The sequence below is a fragment of the Ursus americanus genome, chromosome 11, assembly GCF_024610735.1.
Source record: "Ursus americanus isolate L20-20 chromosome 11, mUrsAme1.1.p, whole genome shotgun sequence".
Taxonomy (NCBI): domain Eukaryota; kingdom Metazoa; phylum Chordata; class Mammalia; order Carnivora; family Ursidae; genus Ursus; species Ursus americanus.
In genome coordinates, this window is record NC_142137.1 from 39,188,221 (window position 1) to 39,203,114 (window position 14,894).

Consider the following 14,894-nt stretch of genomic DNA (forward strand, 5'->3'; position numbering starts at 1 on the left):
CTTCTGATCTTACACTATGCTGTGAGGAACGAAGGGCGTGTTCAAGGGGGTGGCCCTCAAAACCACGCATTTGAGAGCCATTGCCGCTTCAAACCCTGTGAAAAACCAAAAGCGACTCACGGGCAGACCTTGTCCCCTGCTGCGAGGCAGGGACCCAAACATCTCCTATGTCTTTGTCCTTCGGGGTGTAGCTTTTCCTGTCACCCTGCCATAAATAAGTCTCCTAAAGTAAGAGTAATTTAACATCATGGGCCAGTTCAAGCACTTTAACGATATTATACAGCAACTGGAAATAAACGCTGTTCCTTATAAAGAAAGCAAATACTTAAAAGTAACGTGCACTTTTAGCTGTGAGGCTCCCATATACCCAGTCAGTCTGTGGCTGACAGCTTTGAAAACACTGCCCTGACTGACTTCCATTCGCAGCCGTGTTTCAGCGCTACCGCCACTGAATAGACAGTCCTCTCTTGTTCAGTTAAGTTAGGCGAATGCTCCTGGCCTGTAGTTCTTCAGATTATCTATCACCCATCCTAAAAGAAAAGATTTTCATTAATTTATTCCTTAGGGGTTGGCAAACCTCCTTGAAACAAATAATAGCTATAAAGTTGTTGCCCAAAAACATTCCCATGTCCACAGGTTAATTGTTTAACCAAGTAGGTGCTTCGACTACCACTGACCTATGTGCCATAGCGTGTCAAGCTCTGTCTGGGCTCCCTGCAGTATAAACCGTGAGATATCCCATGTTATCTTATTAGTAACATCTGAAAACATTGCATTCTTTTTGGCAGCCTAATTGTACAGCAATATATATGCATTTCATTTGCCCCCAGAAATGGACTTTAAATGATCATAAGTGGCCTCTTTATCCAGGAGGTTACAGACAAAAAAGGAAAGGAAAGGAAAGTTGTCTCTTTTAAAACAAAATTTGGGCTTGGACTTTTTTTTTTTTTTTTTTTTTTTTTGCTTGCTCTTGTGCTTGGAAAGGTGAGAAAAGGTGCTAAGCTCTCCCCCTGGATTAAAAACATCTTTTTTTTTTTCTCTCTCTCTCTCTCTCTCTCTCTCGTTCTCTTTCCCAGGTCGAAATAATACAGATGGCTTCAGGCTGTCAGCTCCTGGACCTTTCAAAGTACTTGTTTCACAGTGGCCTCCTGCATTTTATGAAGAGCAAGAAGCAACTGAGTTTAAATATATATACATATTAACAGAACAAACATAAAGCCTCCACATACACTGGGACACGCACACACATGCACATACACGTGCGCGCGCACACACACACACACACACACACACACACACACACACACACACACACAGGCGCATACTAATTCCACTTGGCCTCCTCTTTCTGACCGAAACAAACATGCAGGACACGGCCATCTTGGATTTCCTGAAAGTAGGCTTCTTTCTCCCAGGCCTTTGGAAAGTTCCTAAGGAGACGTGTTGGTGCCCTCTGCTGGCCGTCACTAACTCCTCTGCAGCCCAGCCAGTCGGCCTCTGCGAGCTGCGAAGTCATCCAGGGCGCGTTAGTTTGAGAGCCCTGTCTTCTGCACTCTATACGTCTTGATAGCACCACGGCTATGTAGGCAATGTAATTGCAAAAACAAACAAAACATGCCATGATGACCTTGTAACCGAAGTCCGAAATGGCAGGTTGTTTGACCTAAAGGCGACACCGTACATACTTGCCTTAACCCACCTAAGTTGTGCGCCCGCCCGAGTCTCAGTGCAGACCTCCCCGAGTCACTTCCTTTAGGCTAACACACTGCTATTAATTCCGAATGAGTTCGAGTCCGTGTGTTTCATGTCAAGAAACAAGACTGCATAGCTCAGCACCTCCAGTGTGTCCGTGTACAAAAACTGCCAGCTGTCAGCAAAGTACTTTCCCATTGAACCTCCATGGTGGCCCAAAACAGACAAGTGACAATAACCACAACAACAAGAATCGTCATCTTTATAATTCTGAACTATGATCTTCTGAAGGGGTTGGGTGGGACAAAGTAAAACCTATTAATCTACTAAACTCATTAATCTACTGGAAGCAGAGAGCAGAAATGGCTTAACTCATTTTATTTATCGCACTCTAGGTGCTTTTATAAGTATCGACAAATGTCTTTTACTAACACAGAAACAGCTGTGGATTTCTATCAACAGAGGCCAACTGAATATGTATTAGCTATGTTTACTCTTTTATATCTAATTCCAATCGAAAACCCTACGTAGGTGACCCTTTTTTTCCTAACTTCAGCGTACGAGATTATTTTTCGGGTGGGCGGGGGGAGCAATAGTTACCTTGGTGAAATATTTGAGATCTCTTTGTGGTATTTGGGGGATCTGTTGTGTGTTAGAGTGTATTTTAATCCTCCTGTATTATTGTGGCAGAAAAACTGTGCTGTTAACGTAGTTGGCAACAAGATGCCTTTGGAAACTTAATAGTAGGTCAATGTGTTTATGGAATATTCTGAATTCCTAGGAAATTTTGTTCTATATATTCAAGCATTATTTGGTTTTCATTAGTGGAAAACATAATTAGCTCAGGCTTGTCAGGAACTCAGAAGAGTCATGTTTTTTCTTGGATCCACCTGAGACGCTAAAATCAATTTTTTAAAACCAATACATCCTTAAATGCAGTGAAATTGAGACTTGAAAAGTTATAAATTGGCATGGAGCAATGTTTTCTCTTGGTTTCTATGTAGTTTCAGTTATTGGGTTAACCTACTTTGGACCTTAGCCCATCCAGATCCACATAAACCGGTCCCATTACTGTGTTTGCATGGATGTCTGTGAAATACACACATATACATTTAAAAGCGATAAAGGAACAAAGGTGATATTGGAACATAAACTACAAAAAAATAAGTTCCAGCACTTGTGCTTGAATTTTCTCAGTGGCTTGTATATGTTTGTCCATACATACATGTATAAAATCTATAATTGCAAACATGTCAGTGAAACCTCATGGGCTGATTTTATAGTGACATGCATGTTTAATGTATGAGAAAACTATTTATCAATGTATTGTCCTCTGATTCTTAAAATATAAATACTATACATGCCAGAAACTACTCTATTAATGTGACTATTAAAATGAGGTTTCACTGTACATTCATGCTGTGATCAGATTCCACCCTCTAGGAATGTATATGGAGTGAGATTAAAGTGCACGGAGAACAAGCCCTCATATTCCCGCTTTAAGTTACAGCCAAGCTACCACCTAATCACTACTATCATCGCCACCAAATTTTCAAAAACAGTTGTTGACTACTAAAAAGTAATCAGTGGACAGGTCTTTTTTTGGGAGCAGTGAGCACAGTAGTGTGATTATATCTGGAAAAACATCTAAGTTGTACAGCTGAATCCTCCTCAAAATCCGGTGAAGAATGCTATTTTTCTAGGCTGAGCTTTTGTTATAAACCTAATATTCAGAAGGCAAGAGTTACAATCCTGATGTGTCTCTTTTTTTTTTTGCGTTTGTTAATTCTGAATGTATTTTTAACAGAGTGATTTTTTTGACTTACTAGTGTAATTTGCATTTTAAAAATAAATGGAAAAACAATTAAGTTTCTGAGCCATCCCTGAAAGCCCCTGCTCCTTCTCACAGTGTATTTGATTATGACATTGACAAGGAACCCTATTAAATTTACATGAAGCCAACGCTGCTGTTCTGTGCTATGCAGGGACGGATGTGTCAGCAGTAAAAAGAAATTGCCAGGTCATGGCACCGTTTTAGCTCAGTCATAGGTAGTGCATACTTTCATTATCCCCTAACACTAAGGGTTCTTTTATGAGACTGCCTGGTATAGACTTGCTGTCGTTTAGAGAACTTTTTTTTCCCCCTTTCTACCTGGAATTTAGAGTTAGCATCAGGCTAAGAGCTGACAGAGGTGTTAGGGCACTATATATAAAAACCTTTGCTTAACATAGGTAGGGTTTTTCATATTTTTAAAGGCCAAATTCTTTAAAATAAAATAATTTTAAATACTCATGTATTCATTATTCCTTTGATGACATAGTCTTTGAGAACACTCTCAGTGGAGCATATTGGGGTGGGCTGGGTAAGTAGAGAAGATTAACCCCTGGCATTTGTGGTTGCACAACCATAATTTCACAGTATAGATGAAAGGGGTAGAAGGTAGGGGGCTTAGACGGCTCCAGGCTTGGGCCGTCTCAGGCTTGAGCTGCTGTTGGGGTTCCTCTCACTGCACTCAGACGCACAGCAGCCCCACCCCACCCCCAAGCTAAAATGCAGAAATTGATTGAAAACAAAAAAGGCTTTGAGGCAGCATTCCAAGAAGCTGAAGATCAACTTGTAGTATTTGACTTCTTGGCCACATGGGGAGTCTTGTGAATGATCAAGCCTGTTTTTACTTTTGTTCCCTATGCTGGTATGGTTCATTGTGGATGACTGTCAGGATGTTGCTTCAGTGTGAGGTCAAAGGCACACAATATCTCCTTTGCATAAAAAAGACAAAAGTTAATAAAGCAGCTCTATACAGGCACCCTAAAGAAAAGATTCTGGCCTCTGGAGTTCTCAAAAAGGGTGTGCATTTGGTAAATAATAAATGTTATTTGTTGATGGTACCAAGATCTTCATTTGGTAACTGTTAAAATCATAATCTCTAATACAGTGAAGGAAACAGCCAACATTCCATTGTACTATAAGGAGTGGACCATAAATTCAGAAATCCAAACTCATTTTAAGTAGGTCATGTTGCGGCGCAAACTTTTTGGAGATCCAAGCACACTTATTACAGAGACAATAAATTAAGGCCCACAGAGGTAAGTAATCACTCAAGTTTACCATTTATCCCGAAAACGCAAATAACTCACCATTCCACACCAAATTCTGGTATGTGTACTCTGGTCAGAATAGAATAAACAAAATCCCAGACAATGGGATTCGTCAACTGACGCTGGACTGCTAAGTCAGAATGAGCCCTGATAAGAAAGACCCAAAATAGTATAAAATCATGAAACGTGTCTGCATTATTGTGTATTAGGTTCCATATAGTCTCAGTGTGAAATATGTTTAAATGTGTTTTATTATCTTCCAATTCTTTTAAAAACCAATAACTTGTACCCATATGTAAACATAGTCAACCAATTGTGTTTATTTTCGGGGTTAGAAGTTTTTCTGTTATTTCTTTTTTCTTTTAAGATTTTATTTATTCATTTGACAGAGAGAAAGAGAGCACAAGCAGGGGGAGCAGCAGAGCGAGAGGGAGAAGCAGCCTCCCTGCTGAGCTGGGAGCCCTATGCGGACTTGATCCCAGGACCCTGGGATCATGACCTGAGCCCAAGGCAGATGTTTAACTGACTGAGCCACCCAGGCACCCCCTATTATCTTTTATAATACATTCATGAGTAGTTAATATTAGAGAGATTTAAATTACTTAAACCATTCCATTAAGAAAATACTTACTGTGATTGTCAAGATAATCTTCCTTCAGACACTTTATCTGTCTTTGGTAAAATTTCAGCACTAAACACTGTACTCAGAAAGCTTTGATACTGAGATCCTGTAAAAATGAAGCCCCAGTTATCTTCATCACATGTGAATCTTTGCTTAGGATCCATAGTCAATCCTCTTTTCATTTTATTACATCTTCCCTCCACCCACTCCCAAGACAGGAAAGAACAAAATCTGTGATTGATATATTATGTCCAATTTAAAACATGCTAGTATCTTGAAACAATCACTTTTGATAACTCTAAGAGCAAAATCTCTAAGACATTTATGTACTCTGTGCCTTTTAATTCAACAAAACTTGAACTAGATAATGCATTCAAGGGTCTCATTTGCCACGGAAATCTTCACAGGTATCATGAGTTATGCCTGCCGGTGACAATAGAGAAAATGAAGGGGAGTTTCTCTGAAAAAGGGATAAAGGCACCTCTTTTTATATTGCTTAGAATTGTAACGAAGGTTATTTTTAAAAATCCTCAAACAGAAGCAAATGAGCCTAAAATTTTAATAGGTATTCAAAGTTGATTTCTATAAGATAAACCCAGAGAGGAAAAATCCATTTATAAGCCACGTGTTGATGCTCTGACAGAGTCCAAACCTTTATTAAAATTAAGGTAAGCCTTCTCTATAGTGAGAGCACAGAATTGTGGCACCTTAATAATAAAACAGTTATATTTTTTAACCTCTCATTCTACCCTCATATGAATTTTAGCTGTAACAGCAATGGAATAAAACAACTCCCCAAAAAAGATGGCAAATTGATGCTGTCACCCCGAGGATGATGGATTGATTCAATTAATCAGTAAGTCTTTTCTAAGAGTCCTTCAGGGGGTTATTTACCAGAGGCATACCCTGTTTATTCCCCTCCCGTGTGCCTGTCATTTTTCTTCATTATTCTTCTAGTTTTACTCATTATATCCTTTGGGGATATGTTGATCTCCACGTGCAGAGAGGTTTTGCACACTGCTGTCTAGACATAAATCTTCCCAGCCTCAAACTAGAGGCCACCAGAACACCTGAGCCTCTTGTCATTGTTGTCTCAGGCTGACCAAGACCCTCAGGATGCAGTCAAGCAAATGGACACTGAGTTACAAATGGTAAGTCACTGGGAGCCTATTAAATGGAATGAAGACTATGAAAACTCCTCCCCTGGCAAATCTGTAACAACTCTGTGTTGCAGATACCCATGGAACTAGTCTTCCCATCTGCAAAAGCAGATAGAGCAGGGCCGGATGGTTGAGAGGCTGGGGCCCAGGCTAATAATTCATAGAAAAATAAACTGTTTTCGGTGTCTGTTTTGTTTTGAGTGCTGAAAGCCAAATATTCTTAGACATGAAACAGTTCCATTTCTAATGAGCCAGATATCTGTCTAAATCTTGCTATCCGGGGTGGCTACACAGTTTGTGAGACCCAATGAAAAAGGAAAATATAAGGCCCTTGCTCAAAAAGTAGGAAAAAAGTGCTACTAAATGTATTAAAATGGGGACACCTGGGTGGCTCAGTCAGTTAAGCATCTGTCTTTGGCTCCGGTCTCAATCTCAGGTTCCTGGGGGTCTCAATCTCAGGTTCCTGGGATCGAGTCCCTTGTTGGGCTCCCTGCTCAGTGGGGAATCTGCTTCTCCCATTCCCTCTGCCCCTCCCCACCACTTGTGCTCTCTCTCTTTCTCTCTCAAATAAATAAATAAAATCTTAAAAAAAAAAAATAAAGGTAAGAAAATAAGGGTACTAAAATATAACGGTTTTTCCTTGGGGCCCCTGGGTGGCTCAGTTAAGACTGACTCTTTTTTTTTTTCCTTTCTAAGATTTTATTTATTTATTTGAGACAGTGAGAGAGAGAGAGAGAGAGCGCGCACAAGGGGTGGGGAGGGGCAGAGGGAGAGGGAGAAGCGGACTCCTGGCTGAGCAAGGAGCCTGCCTGGGGCTTGGTCCCAGGACCCCGAGATCATGACTTGAGCCAAAGGCAGACACTTAACTGACTGAGCCACCCAGGGGCCCCAAGCATCCGACTCTTGATCTCAGCATAGGTCTTGATCTCAGGGTTGTGAGTTCAAGCCCCCAAAACAAAGATTTTCTTTCTTTCTTTCTTTCTTTCTTTCTTTCTTTCTTTCTTTCTTTCCCTTCCTTCCTTCCTTTTCAAGATTTTATTTTTTTAAGTCATCTCTACACAGAGTGCAGGGCTCAAACTCATAACCCCAAGACCAAGTGTCACGTGCTCCACTGACTAAGCCAGCCAGGCACACCAAAAATTTTTCCTGTAAAAGTATTCTATTACTTATAAAATATATTAAGGTAAATAGTAACACATAAATAACAATATAAAATATAAATAATAAAAAATATTTTGGTGTCATCATTTTAAATAACACAATGAACATACTTTATTAATGGTACATCTTGGATCATAAAATGTTTGACCCACCTTTCTACAATTTAATATTAAGTCATAAAAATGTATAATTTCAACCAGTTAATTTTCAGTCAATATAAATGAATGTGATGTCAGTCAGTCTTAGCAAACGCATCACAACTTTTGATAATTTTTATAAAATTATAATTTTTTATAATATTTAATCTTGAGAAGAATCTTCCTGCTGCTTCCACTGGTACTAGAACAGTGAAGAATATTTTATAAACAGTGATGGCATTGAGATAAATTTCTGATCGATTACTTTTAAATATAAATTTTAATCATTTGAGTTAATGGTTCACAGAACAATTTTTCTAAAAAGATTTAACTTCATAAAAATCACTTTCAGGGGCGCCTGGGTGGCGCAGTCGTTAAGCGTCTGCCTTCGGCTCAGGGAGTGATCCCGGCATTATGGGATCGAGCCCCACATCAGGCTCCTCCGCTATGAGCCTGCTTCTTCCTCTCCCACTCCCCCTGCTTGTGTTCCCTCTCTCGCTGGCTGTCTCTCTGTCCAATAAATAAATAAAATCTTAAAAAAAAAATCACTTTCATGTAAGTCTGAGTGTAATTTTAAAGAAAAAATTATACAGTAGTCTCTTAGTGTTTCCTCTGACATTTCTTGTTACTTGTTCAAAAAGCTGAAAATGGCTTCATGGTCTCCGTGTACTTGAAAACACCCACTTAAATACTCTATTGCTATATATTCAATTACAAGAAAAATAATTTTAAAATTGCCTTTCTCGTTAGTAATTTGTTCGTCTGAAGTATCGTGTGAAAATAGAGTTATTTTCTGTCTACTACTAATGCTACAATCTTTTACTTTTTATGGGTAAGCCTGTGGATTTGTTTTACAATATTGCAGCAGTTCTCAAAACCAGAGCCTCCAAGCTCTTTGAATAATTCTAATACCTCCCCGATATGCGTTACTAAATGTCGATGTGTACACTTTCATCTCGCGATAACTTACTGACGGCGCTTGCTGCCCGAGCTGCGTCGCTGCCCCAGCTGAGCCGTGGTGACCGTGTAAGCTCAAGCGGCGGGGGCAAGTGCTTTTGCGGAATTAAGAGGGAAGCTGGCCTCCCCCAGTTCCGAGGGCCGCCCAGGGCCCCCGCTGTCCCCCAGGGGTAGAGTTGCCGCTCCTGCGGCTGTTGCTGCCACTGTCACCACTGCCAGACTGGTCAGGGTCACTCCCCAGCCCAGCGGCTCTCTCCCCTGCCCTGAGGCTGGCCAGGCCAACTGCTGTGCTCTCTCTGCCCTGTGCCCAGGGGCCCTGAGCCAGTGCCCTCCGGGACTGCTGCCAGATCACAAACAGTCATGCAAGCTGTCACCCCAGGGTATCTTGTCTGCTCACCGCATGCTCAAGATATATATATATATATATTAAGAATTTCACGGAGAGGAGAATAGGACATTAAGCCAAGCAGCAGACACCTCTGAGCGTGGGGACCATGTGCGGTGGGATGTGTCACATGCCCCCCCCCCCAATCCCTAACGCTAGGTAACCCTGCTCGCTACAGAAGCCAAGGGTAAAAAATTCTACATCTACCCCCACTTCAAACTTACCCCCATTTTGTTACTGGAATAAATGTAACTAGGATATTTCATTTATTATTAAAAATAGACCTGGGATGTTTTTACTAAGACTGAAAGGATGACTGTGTTTCCAAAAAAAGAACAAAACACAAAAAAGGATAGATTGGATATCACGTACATCAAGGCTGGTGAGTATTTTCACATTTTCCAATGAATTGGAGCAAACATCTAGTTATATGCATAATTAGTCAGGTTTTTATTACATTTCTATTAAAGGAAGAGTTTTATTGTGATAATTGAAATCCATTATGGTGTTTGGGCACTAACATTTCATGGCTATAATTCATTCTGGTTCTGTAAGTTTAAGAATAAATCTCAAGAATAACAAAGGTTTCTAAATCCTTCCCACTAAAATTCAGAAATAAGAACTGGTGAGGTGAGTGATAGTATGTATCTAATACACATAAGATAAGATGGATATATTGTTGAAATGCGTTTAGAAACTGAAAATAGGGGCGCCTGGGTGGCTCAGTCAGTTAAACATCTTCGGTTTCAGTTCAGGTCATGATCTCATGGGTTCTGAGAGGGAACCCAGAACCCTGCCTCGGGGTCCTTGCTCAGTGGGGAGTCTCCTTGGGATTCTCTCCCTCTGCCCCCCATTCACTCTAGCATGTGTGTGTGAGCTCTCTCTCTAAAGTAAAGAAATCTTAAAAAAAAAGAAAAAGAAAAAGAAACCGAAATATACCTAATTATAATGCATTGTGAATCAAGACACCATGTGCCAAAAGAATAAATTGAAATAACTATATTTTAAGTAATTGAGAGATTTTTTCCTTCATATTTCTCTGTGTGGGCGTATACTGGAAGCACTGCAGTAGCAAAGTCCCCTCCCTTACTCCTTTTTCTATTTTTCAACATTCTGCAGTAAAAGATGATATTAAAGCTCTAAGCCCCACACAGCACTCCACATGGTCATAGCATCTAAGCGACAGATCCACATCCCAAACACAAACCGCGAGCAGAGCCTACAGTTCTAACCTCCACTAAACAAAATCTCCAGAGAGCAGGACGCAGATGTGAGGAGCTATGTTTCCCTTTGATATCAAATGAAGATCTGTCTCTGATTGTATCATTCTTACCATTCATTCACAGACTATGTAGTTCTGCCCTTACTCGGACATCCTTCTTCTTTCCACCCACCGCACCTCCCCAAACACTTTACACTGAGACGTGCAATGAGATTTCTGAACAGTGAAGGCTCTTAGGCAGAGGGTGGGCTTCAGGGGAAAACGCTGGAACTATCCCTCCCTCAGGGACACCATGGTTTACAGGTCATCCACTTAAACCCTCATGACCATAGGCCTCCTCTCACCAACAGTCTTTCCCTGTCTGTACAGAGAGAAATAAAAGCACAGTAAATCTTGGTAAACATGGTCAACTCCGAAGGAAAACAAGACACTTGTAATATATTGTGTTTATAAATTCCCTTCTCCGTAAGTCCCACTTTGGTCGTGCTTGGCATTTAAAATTGAAACTCACAGAGAAGTGCTGAGCTAGAGTGAAAAGGGATATGGATGCGCAGTAAACCAGGGCTTGTTAAGTATTTGCTGCCAGTGTCATTCATTCTTACAGACAGAATATAATATCACTACAAAAAGTCACATCTTCCTAAAGGACTATTTATATTTAGAGGCTAAACAAAAACGGAAGCAAGTCCCTACAGTGTTCCACCAGTCATGGCAAGCATAATGGTATTCCCTCATCCCTAGTCTCCTCAAATGTCTAAGGGAAATTTCTCCTTCTTAAATAGTGTACTTTTGCAACTAAAGGCCAGGTATGTGAACAAAAAGAAAAAATGTATTTCCAAAAAAAAAAAAAAAAAAAACTTACCTACTGATTCATCTTTTCTTATATTTTGCCCATAAAAGTCAACAGCATTTTATATGTATTATTGATTGTTAGTGGGCGGTCACAAATTCTCTTCAGTCTTGCTCTGGTTGACAATTTCTATTTGTATTAAAGGAGAAGGAAGCACATACAATTGATATGACCCTCAAATTTTAGTTCTAGATATAAATCACCATACTAGTTTCCTGTTGCTGTGGTAGCAAGTTACCACAACTTGGTAATTTAAAACAACACAAACTTATTAAGATATTAAGATACCCTTCCAGAGATCAGAAGTCCTAAATCAGTTTCACTGGGCAAAATCAAGGTGTCAGCAAGATTTTGTTCCTCCCAGAGGCTCAAGAGAAGAATCCATTTCTTTCCCTTTTCCGAATTCAAAAAGCTGCTGGATAGAGTCCCTTTTGTCCATATTCAAAATCAGAAGCACAGCATCTTCGCTCCCCATGACCTCTGATTTCATCATCACATCTCTCTGACACTGACCCACTGCCTCCCTCTTATAAGGACCCTTTTGATTATAGTGAATAATCCAGGATAATCTTCCCATCTCAAAATTCTTACATCTGTAAAAGGACTACAAAAGTCCCTTCATTGCATGAGGTAACATATCCATAAGTTTCAGGGATTAAGGCAGGGACATCTTTGGAGAGCCATTATTACATCTACCGTAACCACCTATGTCTCTACCTAGGTACCACCCACACACCCTGATGGAAGACATTCTTGCTGAGAATCAGCATTTCTAATTGCTGATCTAGAATATATAGGGTATTAAAAATCTTTAAAGAATTCACAGAACTACGTAAAGAAGCGGAGATCCTCTGCTTTCTGGCAATAAGAGTTAGAATCCCGGAATTGTAAGATGAGACAGAAGATGAACCAGTCAGTTCCTTCTGCAACGCAGGAGACTGTTGCATTTTAGACTGGCGACGCCAAAATGGACAACTTTCAAAGACTTTGAGTGAGACCTTCAAAGCACATGAGACTGCTATTCCTACTACATCATGTTGTTGCTAATAATCTGTACAATTCAACTCACTTTTAATAAATCACTTCTAAACACTAAGTGTGACTGAAAGAGAAAGAAAAGTCTCTAGAATGGATTAGCCGCTATCTAGCTTCTTGTGAAATTTTTACGCGAGTTTTCTATACTATTATATAACTCATTCATTTGGGTTCACATCAACTTAAGAAAATATGCCTAACGACACTGAACTTTTTTCACAGAAGCATAATATAAACTGACTTTCAAGTACTCATTAAATAAAAATAATATTTTAAATGAGCATATTAAAAATATAAATACTACAGAAATTTATAAAATGACTAATAAAAGTCATCCTCCCCAAACATTCATCCCATCTCTACTCTGTAAATGTAATTAATCCTTATTCATCTTTTCATGTGTGTCCTTCCAGAAAAGACACCGGTTTATAGAATGGCATATGTGCATAATGTTCTGAGTGGGCTCTTTAAAAATGGACAGATGTGAAACTTTGCACATACTGCACTTTACTTTTGTTCGCTTGAGAATTTATCTATGCCAAACTACCTCACGGTTTTTAACAGGTACAGAGTATATTCTAGTATATGGAGCATCGTAATTTATCTAACTACTCCTTAACAATTCACAGAAGAAGGATTCAAAGGTTCTGTTTTGTTTCAGTAACAAAGGGCTTTTGAAAATGTATTATTTTTATTTATTTCAGGAAAGGTAATATATGCCCTTCGTTTGAAATTAAAAAGGTCTAGCAGAGGTGTGAACTCCTCTTCTTTAAACCCAATTGCGCTTTCTGAAGGCAGCCATAGGTAGACATTTTGTGCAGATACCTTGCTGTTTCTTCACTCAAAAAAAGTGAAAGCATACCTTGTTTCATTGCACTTCCTTTATTGCAATTTGCAGATGTCGTATTTTTAACAGATTGAAGGTTTGTGACAACCCTGCATTGAGCCAGTCTATCGGCACCATTTTCCCAACAACATTTGCTCACTTCATATCTCTGTCACATTTTGGTGATTCTTACAATGTTTCCAACTTTTTCAACATTATTATACTTGCTATGGTCACCGTGATCTTCAGCATTACTATTGTAATTGTTTTGGGGTGTCACGAGCTGCGCCCATATAAGATGGCGAACTTAATAAATGTCGTGTGTGTTATGACCGCTCCACCAACCAGCTGTTCCCTGTCTCTCTCACCTGCTCCTCAGGTCTTCCTGTCCCCTGAGACACAACAATATTAAAGTTAGGCCAATTAATAACCCTGCAACGGCCTCGAAGTGTTCAAGTGAAAGGAAGCGTCGCTAGCCTCTCAGTTGAAATCAGAAGCTAGAAATGGTGAAGCTTAGTGAGGAAGCTCTATGGAAAGACGAGACAGGCTGCAAGCTAGGCCTCTTGCATGGAACAGTGAGCTGAGTTGAGAGCACAAAGGGAAAGATATTGAAGGAAATTACAAGTGCTCCTCCAATGATGACACGAACGATAAGAAACTAAAACAGCCTTATTGCTGAGATGGAGTAAGGTTGAATAGTCTGGATAGAGTAAATGAGCCACAACATTCCCTTAGCCAAAGCCTAATCTAGAACTAGGATCTAACTTTATTCAATTTTATGAAGGCTGAGAGAGGTGGGGAAGCTCCAAAGGAAAGTTTGAAGGTAGCAGAGGTTGGTACCTGAGATATAAGGAACGAAGTCATCTCCGTAACATAAAAGTGCAAAGTGAACCAGCAAATGCTGATATAGAAGCGGCAGCAAGTTTCCAGAAGATCTAGTGGAAATACTTAATGAAGGTGCCTACACTGAACAACAGATTCCCAATGTGGATGAAACAGCCTTATATTGGAAGAAAATGCCATTTAAGACGTCCATAGCTAGAGAGGAGAAGTCAGTGCCTGGCTTCAAAGCTTCCAAAGACAGGCTGATTCTCTTATTAGGGGCTCCTCCAGCTGATGACTCTTAAGTTGAAGCCAATGCTCATTTACTATCCTGAAATTCTTAGGCCTTTAAGAGTAAATCTACTTTGCCTATGCTTTATAAATGGAACAATAAAGCCTGGATGATAGCACACCTGTTTACCACATGGTTTACTGAATATTTTGAGCCTTCTGCTGGGAGCTATTGCTTGGGGGGGGGGGGGAAATCCCTTTCAAAATATTACTGTTCTCAGTGCACTTGCTCACGCAAGAACTCTGATGGAGATGTAAAACAAAATTCATAACATTTTCATGACTGTTAACACAACATCCATTCCACAGCCCACAGATCAAGGAGCAGGTTAAGTTTTCAAGCCTTATTAATTTAAGAAGTAAATTTCATAAGTGTCTAGTTTCAATAGATAGTGATTCTTCTGATGAATCTGGGCAAGGTACATTGAAAACCTTCTGGAAAGACTTCACCATTCTAGAAAATATTCACCATGCCATTAAGAACATTTGTAATTCATGGCAAGAGGTCACAGATTAACATTAACAGGAGTTTGGAGGAAGTTGAATCCCACCCTCATGGATGACTGTGAGGGGTTCAGCACTTCAGTGGCGGAAGAAACCACAGATGTGGTGGGATTAGCAGGAGAGCTAGAATT

General features: G+C 40.0%; 1 protein-coding gene across 2 annotated transcripts in view; it reads left to right on the forward strand.

The window, feature by feature from the left end:
* Window positions 1–3,560, forward strand: part of NKAIN2 (sodium/potassium transporting ATPase interacting 2) — a 935,859-nt gene extending 932,299 nt beyond the window's left edge. For both annotated transcript variants that reach the window (XM_087865453.1, XM_087865454.1), the window contains one exon: window positions 1,077–3,560. Coding sequence is in view for 1 of the 2 variants with exons in the window: in XM_087865454.1 (XP_087721580.1) it covers window positions 1,077–1,086 (10 nt within the window). In the remaining variant the exon portion in view is untranslated. The remainder of the gene's footprint in view (window positions 1–1,076) is intronic.
* The last annotated feature ends 11,334 nt before the right edge of the window (window positions 3,561–14,894 follow it).